Consider the following 25,771-nt stretch of genomic DNA (forward strand, 5'->3'; position numbering starts at 1 on the left):
GTTGGAGCAACTTTGAGGAGGCAGTTTGTGCCTAGAGGTATTTTTTTCACTTGTAAAAATTTGTTTTTGCTTATTTATTTTTTTGTGCAAATTTGGAAATTGAAAAGAGTGTTTTTTGTGAAAGAAATGAACATTGAAGTAATGCTATTTTTTTGTTTTCATTTTTCAGATTTTTTCCTTTGATTTCCAAGTGAGAAAATGCCACCTAGAGTGAAAGATGCTGCTTGGGCATATGTTGAAATGGTTGATAGTCAAATGCATTGCAAATTTTGCCATAAAAAAAAATTAAGAAGGTCCTGGGGGCATTAATAGGCTGAAACAACACTTGGCAGGGATTAGAGGCCAAATTACTCCATGTGAATCACCATAAATTGGGGAGACTAGGAAGGATTTGTTAGCCAACTTTGAGAAGTTTAAAGAAGAAAAGGCTAGGCAAAAAGAATTAGAGGCTGAAATTGAGAGGAAGAGGAGTATACAACAAATGGTGGCTAGCAACCCCCATTTTGATTTTGAGGGTTCTTCTTCTATCACCTGTACAGATGCATCCAACCCCTTCCAATATGTTCCTCCCTCTTTGGAGTCTTTTCAAGAAAAGGGTAAGGGTAAAATGAAAAAGAAGGGTGATATGATTATCAAAAGTTATTTCACTGTCACACCCTCCTCTCCATCAGATGCACATGGTCCTCAAGCTAGTAGAACTTTGCAGCCCACTTTAGATGAACATTGGAAGAAAGAATTGAGGGAGACTGCTTGTGATTACATATGTAGATGGTGGGATGATGCTGATATTCCCTTCAATGCTTCCCGTTCACCATGTTATGAGGCTATGTTTGATGCCATACATGCTACTGGAAAAGGCTTCAAAGGCCCTACTATGCATGAGATAAGGGGATATTGTTTGCAGAAAGAAATTGCCTCCATCAATGAGTATTTGAAAGATTTCAAGGACTCATGGGTAAGAACAGGATGTACCATCATGTCAGATGGATGGATTGATCAAAGGAACTATACCATCATAAACTTTCTTATCTTCTACCCACAGGGAACCATGTTTCTAAAATCAGTTGATGCATCTGATAGGGTGAAAGATGGACAATTGTTGTTTTAGCTATTGGATGAGGTTGTTGAGGAGGTGGGGTTGGCTAATGTTGTTCAAGTCATCACAGATAATGCCTCTAACTATGTTCTTGTTGGTAAATTGTTAGAGGAAAAACACAAAACCATATTTTGGACCCCATGTGCTGCACATTGCATAGACCTCATGCTTGAGGATATTGGCAAATTAGATTGGGTCAAAAACACTGTAGATCATGCCAAAAGCGTGACAAAATTTATCTACAATCATTCATGGGTTTTTGCTTTATGAGGAGACACACAGGGGGCAGGGATATTATTAGGCTTGCCATCACTAGATTTTCTACTCATATTTGACATTGCAATCTATGCTTTCACAACATAGAAACTTGCAAAAGATATTTTCTAGTGATGAATGGAATCAAAGCCCGTGGTCTCACAAACAAGATGGTAAAGAATTGAAAAGGAAAGTTAATGAAGAAATATTATGGAGAAAGGCAACAGAGACTGTGAAGGTTGCTGAGCCACTGGTTAAGGTGTTGTGGTTGGTGGATGGGGAAAGATTGGCTATGGGCTTCATTTATGAGGCTATGGATCAAGAAAAGGAGCAAATAAAGAGGACATACAAGGATAAAGTGGCTAAGTATGGGCCCATTTGGGAACCATTGATGGAAGATAGAACAATCAACTCCATCTTTCTATACATGCAGCTGGGTATTTTTTGAACCCATGGTATAATTATAGAGCTCTGGCGGCAGGAGCTTTGGGGGGGAGGTTTGAGATGGATTGATTGACTGCATTGATCGCATGATCCCATTGGAGTGTGATCAGCTGGAGATACACCGACAGGTCACAACCTTCAGCAAAGCCACAGGTACCTTTGGGAAGAACCTAGCAAAGATTGTAAGGGAAGCAAATGAGCCAGGTAAACAAAAATTTCAATTTTCAAATTCTGAATACTTATTTTTTTAAATCGTTGATAATTTGAAAGTTGGATATAATTCGTAATTTTGTTGAGCTAACTCGTTACACTCCTATGTTTTTTGCAACACAATTGTGGGAGGCTTTTGGTAGCCATTGTCCTCAATTGCAGAAGTTTGTAATTCGTATTTTGAGTCAAACTTGCAGTGCTACTAGGTGTGAGCGCAATTGGTCTGTCTTTGATCCAAAATGGATTTTGGATAGACTCCCGAGTCTAAGTGTTCCTCACTGAGGAAAATGAAAATCCAAGGAAGTTCCTGGAACTAGCCCCATTGCAAAGATCATCTCATTCTGAATCTACTGCAACTTGAATGGGAAAAAACTGACTTAGGATGCAGAAGTTATAACAAAATGAAGTTGCCCTTTTTCCTTTGGAAAAAGAGGCAAAATCCCCTAAGAATGGGTCCTAAAAACCCTCTAAGTCTTCAAAGTCTTCTAAAAATCCAAAAACCATCGCAAAAGGAGAAGTTTTGGAAATATCAGATTACACTATTGGGAGGCAAAACCATAGAGAAAACATTGAAAAACGGGCTTATCGGTGGTCAACAAAGCAATGAACAGGAGCCGTCGGATCTGGCCGATCAACGGTCCAGATCCGATCGGCAAATCGCAATTGGCGGTGGCAGGCGGAGGATATCGGAACATGTTATATGATTATTGCGACCGTGATATCACAATCGGCGATAACAACGGAGCACTTACCAAACGGCCTGGGGCTTATGCGATATGCGATTGCGACAAGTCGCATCGCAATATCGCATCGGAGCCACCTAGAGGAGCAGGGATATATATATATATGTGATGGCTAGACCCGACAGGGCTATAGGCGATAGTTGATATATTTTAAAATCCATTGAATGACATTTTGCTATGTATTTTCGCATATTTCGTTTAATAAACGAAAAGCGAAGGGATGCACCGATGCGATGAATCCGGACCCGAAGGGGTTCCGAAATGCAAATGCATATTATTTCAAATCTGTCTAAAGCCATTTACGGGATTTTTCCATGTTTTAATGTATTTTTAAAATGCAAAGGGGAAGCCACGGAACAGGGCAGTGGCGACATGCGATAAGCGATTTTAGGCAGACCTGATAGGAATATAGTGCACATTTATGAAGATTTGAAGTCCGATAAACAGAGATTTGGTGATTTTTCCCGTGTTTCTCTGTGTAAATAGGGAACGACTATTTCTAGGGATTTCAAGCGCCGATGGTTCCATTCCGTTACAGAATAGGTGGCCACCATCCCTGAGGGCGTTTAGCAATGATTGCTAATGCTCAGAGAGGGGATTTGAGCGGGCCAAGGCTGGAAGACAGAGAGCCCGAAAGGGAAAACAAACAGACAATGCCAATTGGCTTAAAAAGCCATGAATGTCAAAGACAGAGGAGGTTGTTGGTTGTTGGGGGTTTGTTGCTGAAAGTGAAGCCAAAGCAGGAAGCTAAGGCGAAGGAGGCAGCGCAGAAGCAAAAAGAGTAGCCGAGGGAGTCACTTGGAAGTCAAGTGAAAAGCCAAGAGGGCTGTAAACTGATAGAGAGCAAAAAGGAGCCAGAGTCGAGGAGGAAGAGCCAGAGTCAGAGCCAAGAGCCAGAACCAAGAGCCAAGAGCTAGAGCTTCAAGAGCCAAGGGATAAAATGGTGTCTGAACTCACTGTTTCTGTGTAAAACAATAGGAGTTGAGCCAAGAGCTTGTAAAAAGGACTTATACCATAATCGCAGAGAGCCTAGTTAAGTTGACTAGAGCTCACGGAGATGTAGCCCAAGAGTTGTGGGTGAACTCCTAATTAAATTGTTGTTTTTGTGTGTTTGTTTGTTGTTGTATTGTTTACTGTTATATGCATTTATATATCAATTTAAGCACATCAACTTACAACACAGACAATAGATATTAAAGCATATAATCAATTTAACACAAACATAAGCATACCTTATATTATCAAGCATATTATCAATTCCGCATTTGTTAATCAATAAGACTTGGGAATATTTAAAGCTTTGGAAGTGGGAGAGGTTCTTGTAAGTTAGAAAAGAAGCTTAAGTGCCCCATTTTCAGATCAATTCACATGAAGAGGAGGAACCGTTTTGATAAAAAACAGTTAAATGATCTAGTCTGTGTCCAATACAACCTCCGGTTCAGACGCAACCAATTGCTGAACAAAAGCCTTGATTCAGATCCCATTGTGTTGAAGACATTGATCCAACATCAGATTGGGTAGTGGAGAGTCATCCAACAGAGTTTGATTCTAATGAGGATCTTGATTTGGATTACAGGTGGAGGCATCACTTGAACATAATGTTCAGTTGAATGCAGATCCACTTGTACCAACCTCAGGGTCAGCCCTATGTCCTCCAGTTGTAGGCGCTTCCTTTGCTCAACGACAACAGAAGCACATATCTCGTCTATCTCAGCTTGCAGCTGCTGGATAGCCTGCTAGTGCTACCACTTCTACAGTTGCAGTTGGAGATGATGATGATGAGGAGCCATGGGCTTCCCTGTCTAACTCTGATCCAGAGGTTTAGCCAAATGATGTTGGCTCCTCTAGTAGTAGCCAGTAGTACTGGTCACAATTTACTTTTGTTGTAGAGGCCATTTATAGCTTCCTTGGTTATGTGTTTTTGTTTTGATCTCTACATCATCATCATGTATGTATTGGACAGTGCACTGGGTGCCATTCTGATATAATGGATATATTCATGAGCCTACTTTGATCATATGTTGTCTTCTATCTATATTCTAATGCTTCATATTTGAAAACATGAATGAAAATCTTTAAAATTATGATTTTTTATAAAAAAATAAATATTTAATGTATTTTTTACAACGACCGAGTTGTTGAAATCGAGCAAGCCGAGTTGATACCGAGTCGGAGTCGGAGTTGGAGTCGACCCTCTTTCGAGTCGGAGTGGGAGTTTTAAAACATTGATATCAGCCCTTAAACAACCCAAACCAATTCGTCTTTTATTCCTTTCTTCTTCGCTTGGAGAGAGGCTTCCTTTGTGTGACTTCGCACTACTTACTGCATTCCTGCTATTTTAGACCTTGACTGAATTCATCTCTGAAATTCTGCATTGATATGGAGTACGAACAACCCTATTTAGAGTTGTTTGTCATCATAATAAGTCGACATGATAGGAGGATGTGCTGACATGTCTTTTGTAGAGATTTTATTTATTCCTTTTGAATCCGACTTGAGGAGGAGACTTTGCTTAGTCTTGGAGGGTTAATTATACTTATCTAATCACTCGTACAAAATGTGAGATGCCCAAGAAGGGTCCTTCATACATGACATAGACTCAAATTGACTTTTACGATTAGATGACAAATCTTGAATGCTCGCAATGGGAGCCATCACTAAATTAAAATTCCTTGCTCATGAAACCCATGAGACAAGCATTACAATAATAATCTTATTTTTTTCTTTTCATCAATTACATAAAATCATAATTACACAACATTACGAAGATCGAACCGAGTTAATTTTCAGCATAGAGGATAGGCAGTAGATAGAGCGGAGATAAAATAAAATTCATCTTGTTTTTCTATAATATTACTTTCGTCATACCTGGTATTTTTCGTCGTTACGGGAGGTCAACCATTTCCATTTCGAGCAGCGGGAGCATTTCCATTGCCTTTGAAATTGTTGTTGTTGTTGTTGTCATCATCCCTTAGAGAATTCTTTTGGTGGGGGCATTCTCTAGCATAGTGACCAAACTTATTGCAATTGTAGCACCTTCCTTTTCTTCCTTCTTTTAATCCCTTCTTCAATCGTTGACCTTATATTCTTGGACCAACATTATTCTTCCTCTCTGCATGAGCGAAGAAAGTAGTAGGTTCATTTCCTTTTGAAGGCTTGTCTCTCTCCATCATCCTAGTCTCCTCTTGAGTGCTTCTAGCCAATAACTCATAGAAACCATGTATCTTGTCATTGTTGAGAATGGTGGTGACAAATACATACCATGGTCTTGGAAGATCTCCAAGAGCAATGAGTGAGAGCTCCTTGTCAGAAATAACTTCTCCAATAGATAGCAAATCATTCTTGATTTGCGTTATTCTCATGAAGTAGGATTGAATAGACTCCCCTTTATCCATCTTGATGTCCTTCAACTTGTTTTCAAGGAAGAGGATTTGATTGCATTGTTCACTTTGAACATCCCAACAAACTTATCATATATCTCCTTAGAAGTTCCCAAATTAGAAATGTAGGCAACCAAATGCTTTTGAATAGAGTCGATAAAATTTTTCTCTTTTCTATACTTCGTCTTAGTAGCAACCGGTGTATTTGAAGGAGGCTCCACCACTTTTCCTTGCACATCGTCCAATACTTCATGCTCCTCCAAAGTCAGGTTCAATGTCATTTTCCATGCATGATAGTCAGATTTGTCATTGAGCTTGTCCTCAGCCTTGAAGAGAGATGTAGAAGCCATTGAAACTTATCCAATAAATCTCTTTTGGTGATTACTTTTCTCTTTCTTGCTTGAGCTTTGTCTTCACCTGGGCTCTGATACCATGTTAATTTTAGTTAACAATGGTATGTTCTATGCTTAGCACAATTACTTCAATGTCCTTTAGCAGCGCAATGCCAATTTCCAATTTAGTTTTCCAATAGCAGTCACATTAACGATAAATCACATTAAAAGTAACAGTAGATAGAACATGAACAATAAAATGCAGAAGACAAGCCAAGACAAGAGAACACCAAATTTGGCGGATGTCAGGGAAAAACCCCAAGATGGGGAAAACCCTTTGATCAATTCTTCTTGTTATTATATCAAATGTTCAGCAGAGAGAGGGAGTACAATAATACAAAAGTCAAAGTGAAAATTGACTTGCCAAATCACTGTCCAAAACAGTCTTGCAATTCCCTCTTTGGTTAACAAGAGTGAATTCAACCCTAACCAGAAAGTCAACAACTTTCAAAGACTGGTCAAACTTCTCCAAAACAGCTCGATCAAAGGAGAGAGAAACTCGACCTTTTTTGCTGGTCAAAGTTAGCCCAAAACAGTGATCCAAACAACAATCAAACTTGGTCAACTTGAAGTCAACTTTGCTATCAAACAGGTCTGCGGTCTGTTGAAGAATCAAGGTATATATATTAGGATTCTTCTTGACTTGACAACAATTTGTGAAACACTTTTATAATTATCTTAGCTGGATCTTTTTCTTATTTTTAGAGTGTGTTTCATCAAACTGCTACCAAAACTTAAAGACAAGAACACAAATGTTGGCTCTCTGCTAGGGCCAAAACCTCTCTCTTTTAGAGAGGAAGACTCTTTGGTAAGTTTCTCTTATTGAAGCTTCTTTATTGATTAATTGCCAAACCCTAGACCCTTGACTAGAATGTCCTCCAAGCACAAGTCAATTCCTTCCTCCTTACTTTGTTCCCTAGTACTTCTTCCAGCGCTTCGTTTCCTGGTACTTTGCCCTCCTTACAATTGTTTTTAAATCTTGTTGCACTTGCTCTAGAAGAGATACCTTTGATAAGACCCTTCCCTTTATGATGATCCCTTCCTTCTCTTCACCAACCAACAAACTTGTAAGACTGTAATGGGAAGGTTGTTATGACAACATAGATATCCTCTTGCTCCTCGCACGTGTGGCAATAATAGGCTTTAAAGCAACCCTATTACCTTCGATTTTCTTCATTGTTTCTTTGATTGAGTGGGAGGCCCTTTAGGCCTATCATTCTAGCCCAAACGATGAGAGATGTGATGCTGATATACTCTTGCTGTTATCAATGTTTTAAAACTCCGACTCCGACTTGGAAATGACCGAGGGTTGAATCTTACTCCGACTCTGATTCAGTATCGACTTGGCCGGTTTGATTTCAATGACTCGGTCGTTGTAAAAAATACATTAAATATTTATTTTTTTATAAAAAAAAACATAATTTTAAATATTTTCATTCATGTTTCCAAACACAAAGCTTTAAAATATAGATAGAAGACAACATATGATCAAAGTAGGCTCATGAATATATCCATTATATCAAAATGGCACCTAGTGCTTTGTCCAAATTTCCAATACATATATGATGATGATATAGAAATCAAAACAAAAACACATAACCAAGGAGGCTAGAAATGGTCTCTACAACAAAAGTAAACTGTGAAACATCACTAGTCACTACTGACCAGTACTACTAGCTACTGCTAGAGGAGCCAACATCATCTGGCTCAACCTCTAAATCAGAGTCAGATAGGGAAACTGATGGCTCCTCCTCCTCATCATCTCCAACTGCAACTGTAGTAGTGGTAGCACTAGCAAGCTATGCAACCGCTGCACGTTGAGATAGACGAGATATGCACTTCCATCATGGCTGAGCAAAGGAAGCACCTGCAACTGGAGGACTTGGGGCTGGGCCTGATGCTGGTACAAGTGGATCTGCATTCAACTGAACATTTTGTTCAAGTGATGCCATCGCTTGTAAATCCAAGTGAAGATCTTCATCAGAATCAAACTCTGCTGGATGAATCTCCACTACCCAATGTGATGTTGGATCAATATCTTCCAACACAATGGGATCTGAATCAGGTCTTTTGTTTAGAAATTGGTTGCGTCTGAGCCGGAGGTTGTATTGGACATAGACTAGATCATTTAACTGTTTTTGATCCAAACGGTTTCTCTTCTTCGTGTGAATCCTCTCAAAAACATACCAATTACGCTCACACCCAGTATCACAAGTTTGACTCAAAATAGGAATTGCAAACTTCTGCAATTGAGGACAATGGCTACCAAATGCCTCCCACCAGTGCGCTGCAAAAAACATAGCACTGTAATGAGTTAGTTCAAGTTTCAAATTTCAATCCCTTACTTTGTTCCTCAACACTTCCTTCTTTCGGAACTTTGTTTCTCGACACTTTGTCCTCCTTCGAATTGTTGTTAGATCTTGTTGCACTTGCTCTAGAAGAGATACCTTCAATAAGACAAACCAATTGCGCTCACACCTAGTAGCACTGCAAGTTTGACCCAAACTATGAACTGCAACCTTCTGCAATTGAGGACAATGGCTATCAATAGCCTCCCACCATTGTTCTGCAAAAAACATAGTAGTGTAATGAGTTAGTTCAAGTTTCAATAAATTATATCCAACTTTCAAACTATAAACAATTTAACAAAATAAGTATTAAGAATTTCAAAATTGAAAATTTTGTTTACTTGACTCATCTGCTTCCCTTGCAATATTTGCTAGGTTCTTCCCAAAGGTACCTGTTGCTTTGTTGAAGGTTGTGACCTGTCGGTGTATCTCTAGCTGATCACACTCCAATGGTATCATGTGATCAATGCAGTCAATCAATCCATCTCTAACCTCCCAACTCAAAGCTCTTGCCGCCAGAGCTTTATAATGATACCATGGGTTCAAAAAATACCCAGCTTCATGTATAGGGTGATGGAGTTGATTGTTCCATCTTTCATCAATGATTGCCCAAATGGGCCCATACTTGGCCACTCTATCCTTGTATGCCCTCTTTATTTGCTCCTTTGCTTGATCCATAGCCTCATAAATGAAACCCATAACCAATCTTTCCCCATCCACCAACCACAACACCTTAACCAGTGGCTCAACAATCCTCACAATCTCTACTCCCTTTCTCCAAAATATTTCTTCATTAACTTTCTTTTTCAAATCTTTGCCTTCCTGTTTGAGAGATCACTGGCTTTGATTCCAATCATCAATGGAAAACATCTTTTGCAAGTTTCTATGTTGTGAAAGCATAGATTGCAATGTCAAAAAATGAGTTGAAAATCTAGTGATGGAAGTGCTAATAATATCCTTTCCCCCTGTGTGTCTCCTCATCAGGCTCAAAATCCATGAATGGTTGTAGATAAATTTTGTTATGCTTTTGGCATGATCTATAGTGTTCTTGACCCAATCTAATTTGTCAATATCCTCAAGCATGAGGTCTATGCAATGTGCATCACATGGGGTCCAAAAGATGGTTTTGTGTTTTTCCTCTAAAGTTTACCAATAAGACCATAGTTAGAGGCATTATCTGTGATGACTTGAACAACATTAGCCACCCCCACGTTCTCAACAACCTCATCCAATAGATGAAACAACAATTGTCCATCTTTCACCATATCAGATGCATCAACTGATTTTAGAAACATGGTCCCCTATGGGCAGAAGATAAGAAAGTTTATGATGGTACGGTTCCTTTGATCAGTTCATCCATCTGACATGATGGTACATCCTATTTTTTCCCATGAGTTTTTGCAATCTTTCAAATACTCATTAATGGAGGAAATTTCGTACTGCAAACAATACCCCTTAACTAATGCATACTAGGGCCTTTGAAGCCTTTTCCAGCAACAAATATGGCATCAAACATAGGCTCATAATATGGTCAACGGGAAGCAATGAAGGGGATATCAACATCATACCACCATCTAGATATATAATCACAAGCAGTTTCCCTCAATTCTTTCTTCCATTGGTCATCTAAATTGGGCTGCAAAGTTCTACTAGCTTCAGGACCATGTGCATCTGATGGAGAGGAGGGTGCGACAGTGAAATAAATTTTGATATTCATATCACCCTTCTTTTTCATTTTACCCTTATCCTTTTCTTGAATAGACTCCAAAGAGGGAGAAACATAGCAGAAGGGGTTGGAAGCATCAGTACAAGAGATAGAAGAAGAACCCTCAAAATCAAAATGGGGTTTGGTAGCCATCATTTTTTGTATACTCCTCTTTCTCCCAATTTTAGCCTCTATTTCTTTTTGCCTAGCTTTTTCTTCTAGAAACTTCTCAAAGCTATTTAACAATTCCTTCCTAAGCTCCCCAATTTGTGGTGATTCACGTGGAGTAATTTGGCCTCTAATCCCTGCCAAGTGTTGTTTCAGCTTATTAATGCCCTCAGGACCCTCCTTAATTTTTCTATGGCAAAATTTGCAATGCATTTGATTATCAACCATTTCAGCTTATGCCCAAGCACCAGCTTTCACTCTAGGAGCCATTTTTTGACTGGGAAATGAAAGGGAAAATTCTGAAAATGAAAACAAAAAAAATAGCATTGTTTCAGTGTTCATTTCTTTCACAAAAAACACTCTTCTCAATTTCCAGATTTGCACAAAAAATAAATAAGCAAAAATAGATTTTTAGAAGTGGAAAAAAATACCTCTAGGCACAAACCGCCTCCTCAAAGTTGCTCCAACAAACCAACTTCTCAATGCTGCTCCAATCGCTGCCCAAGAAACTCCTCACTCTTGCTCTAATGCTTGCCCAAGACTCCTCACTGCTGCTCCTAAAACAAACTCCACAACTCTTCACAAACCCCTCACAAATTCTCACTCAAATGCAATGAGATAGTTGTGAGAAAATTAGAGGGGTTGGGTAGCTTTTATAGGGTTTGGGAGAGGGAAATGGACCCCAAAGAACCCAAAGGCAGAAAAGAATGGGCTTTGGGGTCCCCAAAACAACACACCAAAAAAATTGCTTTTCGACTGCGCCCACCGAGCTGGCCGAGTCAGTGATTGACTCGGTTGGCTCGGTAACAACCCGGTCCGCTGAACCAAATTGGTCAACCGAGCCGACCCAGCTAGGCCCTGGCTCGGTCTGGCTAAGTCGTTTCGGTTTTGACCATGCTGTTTTTTAAAACATTGGCTGTTATGACCGCAGGAACCTTCCCTTTTCTTGCACGTGTGACTGTAATTGCCTTAGAAATGATCCTCTTGACTTCAGCCCAGGCTTCGCCTTCTTTGCTGCACTTGGAGACCACTTCTTCGTCATTATTTACCCTTTACTTGGCTTCCTACCTTCGCTGATTTCAGAGGTAATGCTTGACGTTGTAATGGAGTGGACAACCTCTATATGTAGAGGATTGTCCCTCCTTTTAAGCTGAGTAGAAGGCAGACTTGAAGACTCTTTGCAGGACGACTTGTTATCTTTGCTTCGGATGGCTTCTTTGGTGGTGTCACATGCTTGGAGGAGACTTTTTGATGGTGCCTTTGCTTTGGAGGAGACTTGACTTTGCTTGGAGGAGTGTTCTTTGACTTTTATACAAACATATACATGGTGCAACATGCCCTTAAGGTCTTCAACATTTTCTTTTGACTATTTGACTCACCTATAGCACTTTAACATGTGCTAGACCTATTTCAATGAGCAAGAAACTCATTGACATATGTTATAAAAATAATATTTCTTTTCTTGAATAAATACAAATATCAAAAGTATATTTATGAAGACCGAACCTAGGTACATTTCCTTAATCTTTCCCTTGTAACTAGGGAGGTATTCATATAACATTACAAGGTGTTTGGGTATGTTTCAATCTTGAAGAATTCACATAAGAGAAGCTGGATTGGCAATCCATCTGTTATAGCATCATAGTAACCAACATTGTTTTCCACAACAAGGCCTTGATTGACAGCTCTATCTCTCAATAGATCAGAGCACAATGTTGGCGAGACCAATGACTTATAGACACCTTAGTCATTGTCTCTCAAGGTACATACCCACCCGGGTGTTCACTGAGTATGACCTTCTAGGACTATTCTTATCTTGGGTTCCCAGCCCTCAAAGAATATCCGTCCTCTTGCCTACTCTTGTCTTGGATGCCCTACACATCCTCATAGAGTGTCGGATGCTAGATGATCACCTAATCCTCCCATTCTTTCTTCCCAAGTGAAGACAAGAATGTTGTGTCTATCTCTTCCTCTCAATTGAGGAAGACATGCACAAGTATCCTCTGTCAAGATACTTGTCCAAGTTCCTTTGTAATTGGGAACTTGTTATAACTCCCTCTTAGCTAGGGACTTGTCCATTCATCAATAACTTCTTCTTTGTGAGTCCTCTAGTTTCTTGATCTCCTTCCTTCCTTTGATGTCATGAAGTCTTCGGTCGAACTTCTTCTTGGTAGGGCACCATCCATCGATCACTTTCCTTCCTGGTTTGTCATGTCATTGCTTCCTTCATGGAAAGTGGCCTTCTTGTCATATATTAGGTTCTCTTGTCATTTGTTCATTCTTTGTCATCTCATCTATGGTTCAAATTACTCTGCACATGGATGCTTCTTTGTACTTGCTTGTTCCCATGCTTTGATCTGGTAGCCCTTTATGACTACATCCTGATATTGCATCAGCATTAAATGGTGCTTTTGTTGGATGGCTTCTTCATCATGACATCTTTGTAGAGTAGAATCAATTATCTGCACCTTTCATATCTCCAAGGCCTTCATAGGTGTCAAGGGTCCTTAGATCTTTTTCTTCCTTTGTCAGAGTTGTCATGCCTTCTTTCGGGAGATATCTTCAAAGTATCTTTGTCAGATAGTGATTCTTGGTGATCATGGTGTTCTTCACATGCTTGATCTCTTTCTTTATTTTCTTCTTCTTGGATAGATTGGTCAACCAATTTTTGCTCCTTGTGAGAGCACTTCTTCATTGCTTGCTTCTAGGACTAGTCAACATTTCTTATTTACATGCTTCTTAGTCAGCAATCTTATACCCCTTATGTGAGTATTTTCTTTTTTTTGACCTTCATTGTATTGTAGTACATGCCTTTGAACATGTCATTGGTGAAAGAGATTCTTTCCTATTTGATCATGTTATAGAACTATTCCCATGACTCAATAATATACAAATGATAACATGACTAAACTTTGATGCTTACATACCTCATCTTGATTCTCCTTTGATCATCCTAGCTTCATTTGGTTGTCCTTGGTGTGGCCCTTCTTGCTTCATCTTAGCTTGCCTGCATATCATCCTCTTCATGAATCCCATGAATGGGATTCCCAATGAGACATCCTTTTTGTCCAAGAATCTTCTTTTGAAGATTCCATCATAGGATCTTGAAGACCCTTACACTGCAAATGTTTCTTTCCTTTTGATGATGGAGGTCTTCTAAGATTCTTAATCATGCTCAGTTTTCTTTCATTGTGGGTGAGTTCCTATTCTAGGTATGATCCTTCTACATGAATATCTTGAGCTATATCTACCATGCTCCTATATTCTAGAAGATATTTCTAACCATGCATTTTGTTTTATTATAAATTCTCCTTCTACATGAGTATTTTGAACTCTATGTACACCATGCCTCTAGATTCTAGAAGATGTTTCTAGCCATGCAAGTTATTCTTTTCCTCCATGCTTCTATCCTACTCAAAAGACCTTAAATAAAGAAGTAGACTTAGTCATAGTAGAGATCCGGAGGATCTTCCTTCTTTTGCTTCTTGTCCTCTTGTTTCATTTCTTGAGTCACATGACCTTCTTTCCTTTTTCTTTTGTTGTTGTTGTCCTTCTTTAGTTTAGGACAATTCCATATGTAGAGTCCATATTCTTGGCAACCATAGCATTGGATTTTGGACATATCTTTATTGTTTGTTCTTCGTGGACCAAATTTGCCAAATTTTCCCTTTCTCTTGGCCATGGTAGAAAATGCTTGGTCCTTTGATCCCACATCATCCTTTGCTTTAAGTCTTGTGTCCTCTATCTTGCATAGAGACCACATTGCACTTAGTGGGGTGGCTTCCTTCCTGGCATATATGCTTGATGTGAAGTTGCCCCAATTCTCAGGTAGAGCATTGAGTACTACGGTTGTCATTTCTCTATCAGACATGACTTCCCATAGCTCTTGAAGTTGATTTCTCATCATAGAGATCTTCATGAAGTAGGGAGCTATTCCTTCCATTGATACCTTCATCTTGTAGAACTCATTTTGAAGGGATATCACTTCTCTAGCTGTGCTTACCGAGAATAGCTCTACTAGTTTATCATAGATTTTTTTTGATGTTTCAAGTTTGGAGACATAAGAAATGAAAGATTCTTTGATGGATTCTATTAGAATACTCTGAGCTCTTGTCTCATCCTTATTGTACTTGGCTAATGCTTGAGTTTGTTCCTTAGTAGGAATAGTAACATTACCTTTGATGTGTTCTAGGAGTTCATTCTCCTTGAGAAGTAAATCTGTCCTCTTCTTCCATGCAAGAAAGTTATTGGTACCTACCAATTTATTGCTTTCCTTGCAAAAAGACATTGATGTATATTCAAAAGGGGACATATACTTACTTGATAGATTTTGAGATGTAGTAGACTTGCTTTCTCCTTGAAGACTTGATGGCTTGCCTTCTTTAGATCTTGATGTTCTTCAAGGTGCCTTCTCCAAGTGGACTTGACTTGATGATGAGAGTTGCTTAATGACTTGTAGCTTGATGTAGGTCCTTCTTTGATCTGCTCTTCTTGTAGGTGCCTCTCTGTAAGGCTCTTCTTCTAGCTTTGTAGTCTTCCTTGATGAATGATAGATGGTAGACCTTTTGGTCCTTGAAGTGATAGAGACTTCTTGGCTAGATGCTTCAACTTTTGTCGATGTTCTTCCTTGATGAGTGTTCTTGAGATGCCCTTTCCTTGACGTGTCACCTTAGCTCTGATACCATGTTGAAGAATCAAGGGCTAGTATATATATTAGGATTCTTCTTGACTTGATAACAATTCGTGAAGCACTTTTACAATTATCTTAGTTGGATCTTGTTCTTCTTATTAGAGTGTGTGTTTCATCAAATTGCTACCAAAACATAAAGACAAGAACAAAAATGTTGGCTCTCTACCAGGGCCAAAACCTCTCTCTCTTAGAGAGGAAGACCCTTTGGTAAGTTTCTCTTATTGAAGCTTCTTTATTGATTAATTGCCAAACCCTAGACCCTTGATTGGAATGTCCCCCAAGCACAAGTCAAGTCCTTCCTCCTTACTTTGTTCCTCAACACTTCCTTCTTCCAGCACTTCGTTTCCCGACACTTTGTCCTCCTTCCAACTGTTGTTAGATCTTGTTGCACTTGCTCGAGAAGAGATGCCTTTGATAAGATCCTTTCCTCTTGATGATCCCTTCCTTCTCTTCACCAACCAACGAACTTGTAAGACTGTAATGGGAGGGTTGTTATGACATCATAGACAACCTTTTGCTCCTTGCACTTGTGACTATAATAGGGTTTAGAATAACCCTATTACCTTCGATTTTCTTCCTTGCTTCATCGCTTGAGTGGGAGGCCCTTTAGGCCTATCTTTCTAGCCAAAACGATGAGAGATGTGATGTTGATATAATACTATTGTTATGACCGCAGGAAGCCTTCCCTTTTCTCGCACGTGTGACTGTAAGTGCCTTAGATATAATCCTCTTGACTTTGGTCTAGGCTTCACCTTCTTCGCTACACTTGGAGACCACTTCTTCGCCCTTCTTTACCCTTTTCTTGGCTTCCTACCTTCGTTGATTTCAAAGGTAATGTGTGACATTGTAATGGAGTGGACAACCTCTATATATGGAGGACTGTCCCTCCTTTTAGGCCGACTTGAAGATTGTTTGCAGGCCCACTTGTTATCTTTTATTCTGATGGCTTCTTTGGTGGTGTCACATGCTTGGAGGAGACTCTTTGATGGTGCCTTTGCTTTGGAGGAGACTTGACTTTTCTTGGAGGAGTATTCTTTGACTTTTATACAAACATATACATGGTGCAACATGCCTTTAAGGTCTTCAACATTTTCTTTTGACTATTTGGCTCACCTATAGCACTTTAACATGTGCTAGACCTATTTCAATGAGCAAGAAACTCATTGACATATATTATAAAAATAATATTTCTTTTCTTGAATAAATACAAATATAAAAAGTACATTTATGAAGACTGAACCATGTTACATTTCCTTCAACATGGTCAATGCAGGTTAAAATGCCTAGAAATTCTCGGTTTCTATGCCAAACAGTTCGACTTGGCAAGAACGAAATTGTTCCACAAAAATTGTAGTCAAAGGATGAGTCAAAGAGCCTAGTCAACGTTGGTCAAACCTTGCAACAACTGTGAAATTTTGTCCCTATAATCTGCCCAGAAATTCGTCCTTCTTTCCAGCCACACGTGTGAGATGAAGAGCTCCCCAATAGTTGTATGAACCAATCAGATGAGGAGAGAGGAGTGTGTGAGTGAGTGAGATACCAAATGAGGTTGGAGGTCTCTCTTATGTATGCAAATCGTTGAGGGTGAGGTGACATGTCTCTTGGGCTTCATGAGCCTACATGATGATGTGGCCGACCTTGAAAATTTGCACATGTGTGGGCGTAAATTCAAAAACACATTTTTGCTTGTCCAAATTTAATGGTCTTGTTGAAAAAGTGTAACTAGGTTTGGTCTTCATAATGACATGTGTAATTGAGATTTTGTGTAATTGATGAAAAGAAGAAAAATAAAATTATTATTGTAATGCTTGTCTCATGGGTTTCACGAGCAAGGAATTTTGTTTAGTGATGGCTCCCATTGTGAGCCTTTAGGATTTAAAAGTCAATTTAAGTCTATGTCATGTATGAAGGACCCTTCTTGGGCATGTTACATTTTTATATGTCATTGAAAGAGTCAAAAGACCCTCCAAGACAAGCACAAGCATCTCCTAGCAAGTTGACTTCAAGATGGAATTAATTATCTCCTCCATCAAATCGGATAATTTGAGTGGGAAACCACTATTAATAGGCAACTCGGCCTAAGTTTAGATGATAAAATTTTAGAGATTTTTAGTCATGGTCTGAAGTGGAAGGAAGTGCGAGAATCACTTCTAAAGAAGCCTTATAGGCAGCAAAAGGAAGGAGGGATAGTGTTAACTGTTTGCATATATTTTAGGGATAACCTTCACTCACACGTGCGAAATTACCAAGGAAAGGAACTCCCTCTAAAGCAAAGGGAATAAAGTCATAAAGAGAAGGTCTTGTGAATGAATTAGGTTTCTAAATTAGGGTCGACAATTGCAGACCTAATTCAAGAAGGCCAAAAGTCTGAAGTGGAAAGATGAAGATGAAGAGGAGCTAAGTGGAAGAAATGAGAAGAAGGTTGTCTAAGGATCTCATCAAGAGAACTTATGTCTTGGTCTTGGAGCGGAAAATAGGTCAAGGGTCTTGGTCTTGGTATTCATCAATTGGAATCTCTATGAGAAGAAGAATTTGTTTGGGTTTTCCTCTTAAGAGTGAGAGGTTTTGGCCCTGGCTAATAGTCTATATTTTGTGTCTCTTGTCTCTTTATTGTTTATGCATTAGTAGTTGTTTGATGAAGAAGAACACTAATAACCTAAGTAAAAGAAGATCCTAATCTAAAGAAGCAAAAAATAGTCACAAGCAGTTACTAATAGAAGAGAAATCACTTAATTGCTATGACTTAGATTTCTCAACAAATCTTTTGGTCGATTTTGGTCCTCTCGAAAAGAGGAATTCAATGCAATAATCATCTCCATCAAATGAGTTGTCCAATAGTCGAATTTGGCCCTAGTTGCCAATTTTAACAATAAGTCTGTAGGACAGATGATGGCAAAAAATTACAAGTTATTGTTTGCTAACAAAGAATGGTTAATCATGGACATGCTTAACAAGAATGTAGTCACAGTGAGAGGAGAAATCACTATGGATAAACTTTTCAACATAAATTTTGCCTTTAGTTACTTATACAGTCTGAACACTGCAAGGGAAGTAGATAGCAAGCTTTCGCATTTGTGAATTGGACATTTGAATTTCAAGAGTTGGTTAATATTTGGTAGGCTAACATGGTCGATGGTCTACCCTACGTTCAACTTGATGATCCCATTTGTGAAGGATGCATTCTAGAGAAGCAACATAGGGGGATTTTCTCAAATAGAACTTTGAATGCGAATATTGGCTTGCCTTAGTAGTTTTTTCTCATTTGGAAGGTTTTCCAGTTTACAAAACTTTCACATGCTCAGAAATGGGCAGTGGGTGACTGAGTTTCCCACAACAAAGGTTTTAGATTGCATAATTCTTCTATGAATATGATATTGATGGTATACACTATGATCATGGACCTACCATAAAAGTTGGCACTACATCTTCAAAATTTCTTTTTATGATTAAAATAACAATCTCATGTTAGCATAGAAAAGTTTAATTACCAAGAAACTGGATTCGTCCTCCCCCCCCTTCATGTACCGAATCCCATGTGTAATACACGATTCTCGAGGGACACGTGTCTGAATTGTGGCCCGAGCATGTCCAAACCCGTGGGATTCACATGCCCAAGTGTGGCCTAATTTCAGGATACGTGTCCCTCTAGAAAAACATGTTTTTGGTCTTTTTAAGCTCGATTTGGGTCACTTTCTCCTCATTCTTGTGTCTCTCTCTTGCTGTGGGTGTGTGGGAGTGAGTAGCAAAGGGTTTAGGAGCATTTTGGAGGTGATTCAAGCAACCGGTAAGTGCATTTTGCTTCCATTTTTGCTACCGCAGTTTTCCTATCCATTTTGTTTACATGCTAGTGCATTTTTATTTATGCTTTTACAACATTTGTGGCTCAATTAAGGGTAGCAGGGAAGGGGCAAAAGAAGAGAAAGAATGTCCCCATTGGTGATGCCCCTCTTGTTCCAGTTTCATCAGGGTCTGCAATTGTTCCCTTTGTTGGAAGTGGGGCTGCAACAACATCAAATGTTGAGGGAAGAATACATTTAGAAAGACAACAAACTCAAGAAAGTAAATATCCCTTGTGGAAGTATGTAATAAGAGATGACTTAATGAGAAAACTGTAGTTTCTTGTCTTTGTCCTATTGGATCATTGATGAATCAGTCACAATTGTATTTGTAATATAGTAAAATGTATGCATAATGTTACAACTTACAAATTTACAATGTAGAATCTAGATCTATGTCTGAATTTGTATCATGAATGTGAATATGTGTAATATGAAATCATTGAAATATATATATATATATATATATATATAGATATAGATATATATATATATGTCCTACTTGTCTTGTTTCGGGGGGTCTACGTGCCCCGTGTCGGACACTCGAATTTGCGTGTCTTGTGTGAATATTATAATTCGTATGGTCCTAGAATGAAGAGTTCAATAATCTTAAGACCCATGGTTGTCCTAGGATAAAGAGTTCAGTAATATGAAGACTTATGGTTTCTAGAGACTGAAAGACACAACAAATATCAGGAAAATGGTCTCTATGGTGTTGTACTTGTGCTCTCTTTTACTATAAATAGGTATATTGAAGTAACATATCTACATGTCATTCATAATTTATCATCATTAAGTACAAGCGTTACATGTTTGTGACTAGCCTAATTATTTTGTTGTAGGTTCAGTGCTTTTAATATTAAAGGAATTAGATGCTTCAGAAAATTGTTTCATTATATTAATACTCATCAGAAAGAACTCTACTTTTGCATATAATTCCATAAATCCATAAAACTTGTAAGTTTGTTTTGTAGGTTTTAACCCCGTATAGAAATTGCCTGCATACGAATTCTAAAACACAGAAAATAAATAATTAGGAGAGCATAACACATAAAACATATATACACAGAGATTTTCCCCTGGATCCCAAACTGAGACTACCAACTTGATTTTTCATTGTGTTCCTTTCAATGTTACAATACATATTTATACATGCCGAAGCATCCAATACCATGGACCAAAAACCATCGCGTCCAAAACCATGTGCGAAAACCATGCACATAACCATAGGTAGGTCCGCCCAACCTAATATAGGGTCCAAAATTTTTTTCCCCGGGGCGCTGCCCCGGACCCTGTAGAGGGGGGCTAACTGCCCCCCTCAAATCCCCTGTGACACAACCCAACATGGTAGATTCATGCACTCGGTTCTTTGCATTGTGAAAAAATAGATTCATGACATATATGAAATAAAATTATAGTTGTTGGATCAAGTTGATTAAGCATCTATAAGAAGGGGAGTGCATGTATGTGTGATCAAGTGCTTTTATCAAACTTGATTTGCCACTTAAAATTTAGTGATTTGTGATTTTGATTTGCATTATTAACTATTTAATGAGTGAATCCCATTGTGCAGGTTATACATTTTCAGCCCCACACTTTATTTGTTAACAGGGTTGGACGCAGGCTTTTATTGCAGCAACATGGCAGTGAACAAATAGAATGGATTTATCCTACAGATCCTCCAAAAGTTCTCTTATGGCAATCTACTTTTGCAAATGAACTATTGAAGGTTTGGTGAATGCTGAAATCACTGATTTATGACTGCTATTCCATCATATATGTCTTATTCAATACTATTTTTCATATTAGTAGTTTCTTTACTATCAAAAGACAAACCAACAGCTCTTTTTTGGTTGCTACCATAGGCTGAATTCTTCTTAATATTCCTGGTCAGATTTGTGTTGATGGATACAAGTGGAGCCAGCCTTTCAGTGTTAATAGTGAAGGAATAATGCAAATCAACTTGAAAAGTGAGCTGGATGAAAGTCAGTTGCATCTTAGGGCTGAAATACAGACTGCAACCAAAGAATCCCGTTTTTTAGTTATTTTTCGTCATGCTTCTGTCTCAAGTCCTTACAGGTTATTTAAACAATCAATCTTCTCTGTGTATTTCGGTGGATTTGATTTTGTTTCTTCTCTGTTATTCTTTTCTTGTTATAGCAAAGTGCCTGAGAAGTTCTTGCTATCTCTCTTCAAGCAGGATTGAAAACCGGTCTGCAATTTTACCAATCCGTGTTCGTCAAGCAGGTGGAGATGATGATTCCTGGAAGTTTATTCAGCCAGGCTATGCCACATCATTTGCATGGGAAGACCTTAATAGAGAACAGTTATTAGAAGTTTTGGTGGATGGAGCTGATCCCCGAAAATCTTCTAAATATAACATTGATGAAATAGCTGACCATCAGCCTGTTTCCTCTCAAACTGGGCCTGTGATGGCTCTTCGTTTAACAGTATTTAAGGAAGGCAACACCAATGTGGTAAAAGTGGCTGACTGGATGCCAAGCAATGAAGATTTGGCAGTCATGCCTGTTGGGATTTTGGAATCCTCTCAATGCGAACATACACTGTCAGCTGTGGGATCTGATAATCAGTTTCATGTTATTGTTGAGCTTGCAGAATTTGGGCTGTCTGTGGTGGATCATACTCCAGAGGAATTACTCTACTTGTCCATTCAAAATCTTATCATGTCATATGGCACCAGTCTGGGATCAGGAACTAGCCGGTCTTTCTCTTTCTCCCTCTCTCCTCGTCTATCTAAAATCCTAAAATAATATTGCTTGTGCTTGCCAGTTCTGGTTTTAGGTTTTCTATTTGTTAGCATAGCATTGAAACTGCAATATATGCCAAGTATGCCTTAAATCCTATATGGTGTTTGGCTCTTGGGATGAACATTTTTTTCATTAGTCAACTCATAAATATCTTTAGAGAACCATATCAAAAAAACACCAACAAAAGTATGTGTTACATTTGGTAATTTTCCATGTGCAAATTATTTTCATCTGGAATTAATGAGTTGCTATTTTTTGAAACTAGACCAAATTTGTGATGTGATCACAGTCCTGGGCAATGGAATAAATAGACACACTAGAACACAGAAGAAAGACAATGTATGAAAGTATGAGAGAAGATTGTTGTGACTGTACAAGCATATAAGAGTCCAGAAGACTTGGAATATAAAGATCTCCATTGAAGATACAGGAATATATATTGAAATGTATGAATTAGAATGGTGTTACAAATGAGAGTGAGGGCTTGCTTATATATTTTAGGCAGATATCCCTTTATGAATGGTCATGTCCTTAGGGACATACCTCTTCATTAACTAATTATTAATTAATCATTATTTATGATGTGTTATTATTATTTATATCTATATTTTATTCATAGCAATTATCTTTCCAGAGACCGACTTTCCAAGACCTACGTATTTGCTTTCTTTAATATTGTCATTATAAAGAGTTATTTAACACAGTGAAAACTCTTTGCCTCGTTTTTAAAACAAAATTCAAGTGCCCATGTAACTGAGAATATGTTGTCAAATTTTCTTCTTCGTGTAAACACTAACCTCTGCATTCATTGAAACATGTATTTTTTACATGTGCAAATTGCCAAATTCACATCTTGCAGAGGGCTCATAGCTATGGAGCACTAAATATTCATGTTGTTTTCAGGTTCAAATTACGTTTGGATGGGCTTCAAATTGATAATCAGATACTGTTAACACCAATGCCTGTTCTATTTAGACCACAAATTGCCACAAACCAGCTTGAATTTCTTCTAAAGCTCACAGTAACGATGCAAGATCGTGGATCACCAGATAATTACATGTATTCTTACCTTGGTATACAGGTATTCTTGTTTCCAAGAGAATATAATATTTCTAGTTGTGTTATAAAGAAAAAGCATAGAGAAAGTTACTGGTAAGTAAGAAGCAATGGTAAGTTAAATGGAAATTTAATTAGAATCTATCTAAGATTTAGATAGTGTTTCCATTGTTAGAATTAAAAGCATTTTTGTCTTTGAGTATGTTGGTTTTTATCAATGAACTCAGACATACTAAGTTGTTTCAGGGCCCAAGCTCACCAAATGTTGTGCTAATGGTTAAAATTCATGAACCAATTATTTGGCGACTTCATGAGATGTTCCAAAAAATGAACCTTGGCAGACTAACTACAAGTCAGACAACCGATGTTGCAATTGATCCTATTATACGAATCAGGTAATACATAGTAAATCCTTTGAGGCACCATTGAACTAAAGCACTGCAACATTGTACATTCTTTATAGTTAATTTGTCATTTTTCAAATTCTTCTTCATTACTTTTGCTTGTCATCAAGTTCTCTGATGTTATTTTCTTTATTTCCTGGTACACAGATTTCTGAATATCTCAGAGATCCGATTTAAAGTATCATTAGCTATGTCACCAACACAAAGACCGAGAGGAGTTCTTGGCTTCTGGTCATCTTTGATGATTGCATTGGGTAACACTGAGAACATGCCCGTAAGTAACTTCTGATCATTCTAAGATTTTTTACAGTTCCATTTGTAAACCTTCTTGCCTATCAACTGTCAATCATTGAAATTTAGTAGGTGTAATGCTGAGTTATGTTTTTATATTTCAGGTAGACAGGTTGTTTTAGTTCTATCATCTATGGATAATTAAAGTTTAGTTGACATGATCCTTTCAATCCAGCTGTGGAACTATCTGCTTTCCTCTTTCAGATTTAAATGATATACTAGAACATTTTTGAAGTACAAGCCAAAAATTCAATATATTGCGGAGTCTCATTATTTCTTTTCTGTAATACAGGTTCGCATTACACCTCGTATACTTGAGGATATTTGCATGCGCCAGAGTGCATTAATTGCTGCAGCCATTTCAAATATCCGCAAAGATCTCCTTAGCCAACCACTTCAATTGCTTTATGGTGTTGATATTCTTGGAAATGCAAGCAGTGCGCTTGGACACATGAGCAAAGGTGTTGCTGCACTGTCGATGGATAAGAAGTTTATACAAAGTCGCCAAAAACAGGTTTTCTTTTGTTTTCTTCATCACTTACTTTTTTTATTTCATGATATTTAATTTATGTGCTTGTATTTTCATTGATACTTTGAGGGAGACTTCAGAAAGAGATTCTCCCATAAACAGAGCTGATATTTTTCTTTTACTAGCTGTAGCTTCTACAGATCTCTGGCTATATACTGATTTCTCAACTCATTAAGCTACTAGGCTGAATTTAGATTTTCTGATTTCCCTACGGTGCAGGAAAGAAAAGGCAACGTAGAAGACATTGGTGATGTTATTCGGGAAGGTGGAGGGGCTTTTGCAAAAGGACTCTTTCGCGGAGTTACAGGTATTGTAACAAAGCCACTTGAAGGTGCCAGATCATCTGGTGTGGAGGGTTTTGTTCAAGGTGTTGGCAAAGGTATAATTGGAGTAGCAGCTCAACCAATGAGTGGAGTTCTTGATCTTCTGTCGAAAACTACAGAAGGTGCAAATGCAATGAGGATGAAAATTACTGCAGCGATAACCTCTGAGGAACAACTACTTCGTTACAGGCTTCCTCGGGCAATTAATGGAGACCATGTTCTCCGACCTTATGATGAATATCGAGCTGAAGGCCAGGTAACTCTAATGGGACTTTGTGTTGATGTCTTTTATTCATCACTGTCATATTATTTGTGATCTCATTGTAGCCTATGTCACAAGGTTCGTCGAACTTTAACTTGAGGTTGGAATTTTGGCAAACCTTAAAAAAATTTGAGGTTTGGCGAACCTCATCGATCCTCATAGCCATTGACCAAGTCCATAGATCAAAACTCATAACTTCATGTCACAACTCAAGCTTGTAATTTATCCTTGTAGTTTCCATGTCTGTGATAGCATTTTTTATGTTTACTGATGTTGATTTCTTACTATTTTATCCTATAATTCATTATATATATATATATATATAGCGAGAGAGAGAGAGAGAGAGAGAGAGAGACGAACCTAATTGCGAACCTCATAAAAAAATTCGAACTCAAACTGAACCTAATCATTGTCGGACCCGAACTCGAACCCGAACCATGTGACATTGATTGTAGCCAGTCAACATTATGCATGTTGACTTGAGCTATGAGAACACAAGATATGTGCTGATTTCAAGGGAGTTCATTAAAATTCTTAGTCCCAGTTATGGAAAAAAACAAAATGAAATCTAGGTTAACCATGTGAGACTGAATGGGGCTTGCTCATTGAGCCTTAGTTCCAAGTTATTAGCATATCTAATTGAACATATTGAGAACAGTTGTGTATGTTGTGCCCAAAACTATTAAAAGTTCGAAGCATCATATGCATATCAAGAAGGTATAATAATTTGTTATAAGGGCATGATGTGAATACCATGAATTGGCCCATTATTTGACATAGTATGTTTATAAATTTAACCTTTTCCGAGTAGTTTGATCTTAAACTGCAATAATCAAGTTTTTGAGTGTGGATTGCTTTGAATCAATAATTT

The 25,771-nt window shown here is 38.2% G+C and overlaps 1 protein-coding gene across 3 annotated transcripts in view; it reads left to right on the top strand.

The window, feature by feature from the left end:
- LOC149172507 (calcium-dependent lipid-binding family protein) overlaps positions 1-25,771 on the top strand; it is a 473,345-nt gene that overhangs the window by 397,418 nt on the left and 50,156 nt on the right. For all 3 annotated transcript variants that reach the window (XM_089424336.1, XM_089424337.1, XM_089424338.1), the window contains 8 exons: positions 20,841-20,996; positions 21,162-21,346; positions 21,468-21,989; positions 22,939-23,116; positions 23,338-23,486; positions 23,643-23,769; positions 24,079-24,300; positions 24,535-24,894. In XM_089424336.1, the coding sequence (XP_089280462.1) occupies positions 20,841-20,996; positions 21,162-21,346; positions 21,468-21,989; positions 22,939-23,116; positions 23,338-23,486; positions 23,643-23,769; positions 24,079-24,300; positions 24,535-24,894 (1,899 nt within the window). The remainder of the gene's footprint in view (positions 1-20,840; positions 20,997-21,161; positions 21,347-21,467; positions 21,990-22,938; positions 23,117-23,337; positions 23,487-23,642; positions 23,770-24,078; positions 24,301-24,534; positions 24,895-25,771) is intronic.

The sequence above is a fragment of the Pinus tabuliformis genome, chromosome 4_2, assembly GCF_031772625.1.
Source record: "Pinus tabuliformis cultivar Carrire ecotype Pingquan chromosome 4_2, CPIR1, whole genome shotgun sequence".
In the NCBI taxonomy this organism is placed as follows: domain Eukaryota; kingdom Viridiplantae; phylum Streptophyta; class Pinopsida; order Pinales; family Pinaceae; genus Pinus; species Pinus tabuliformis.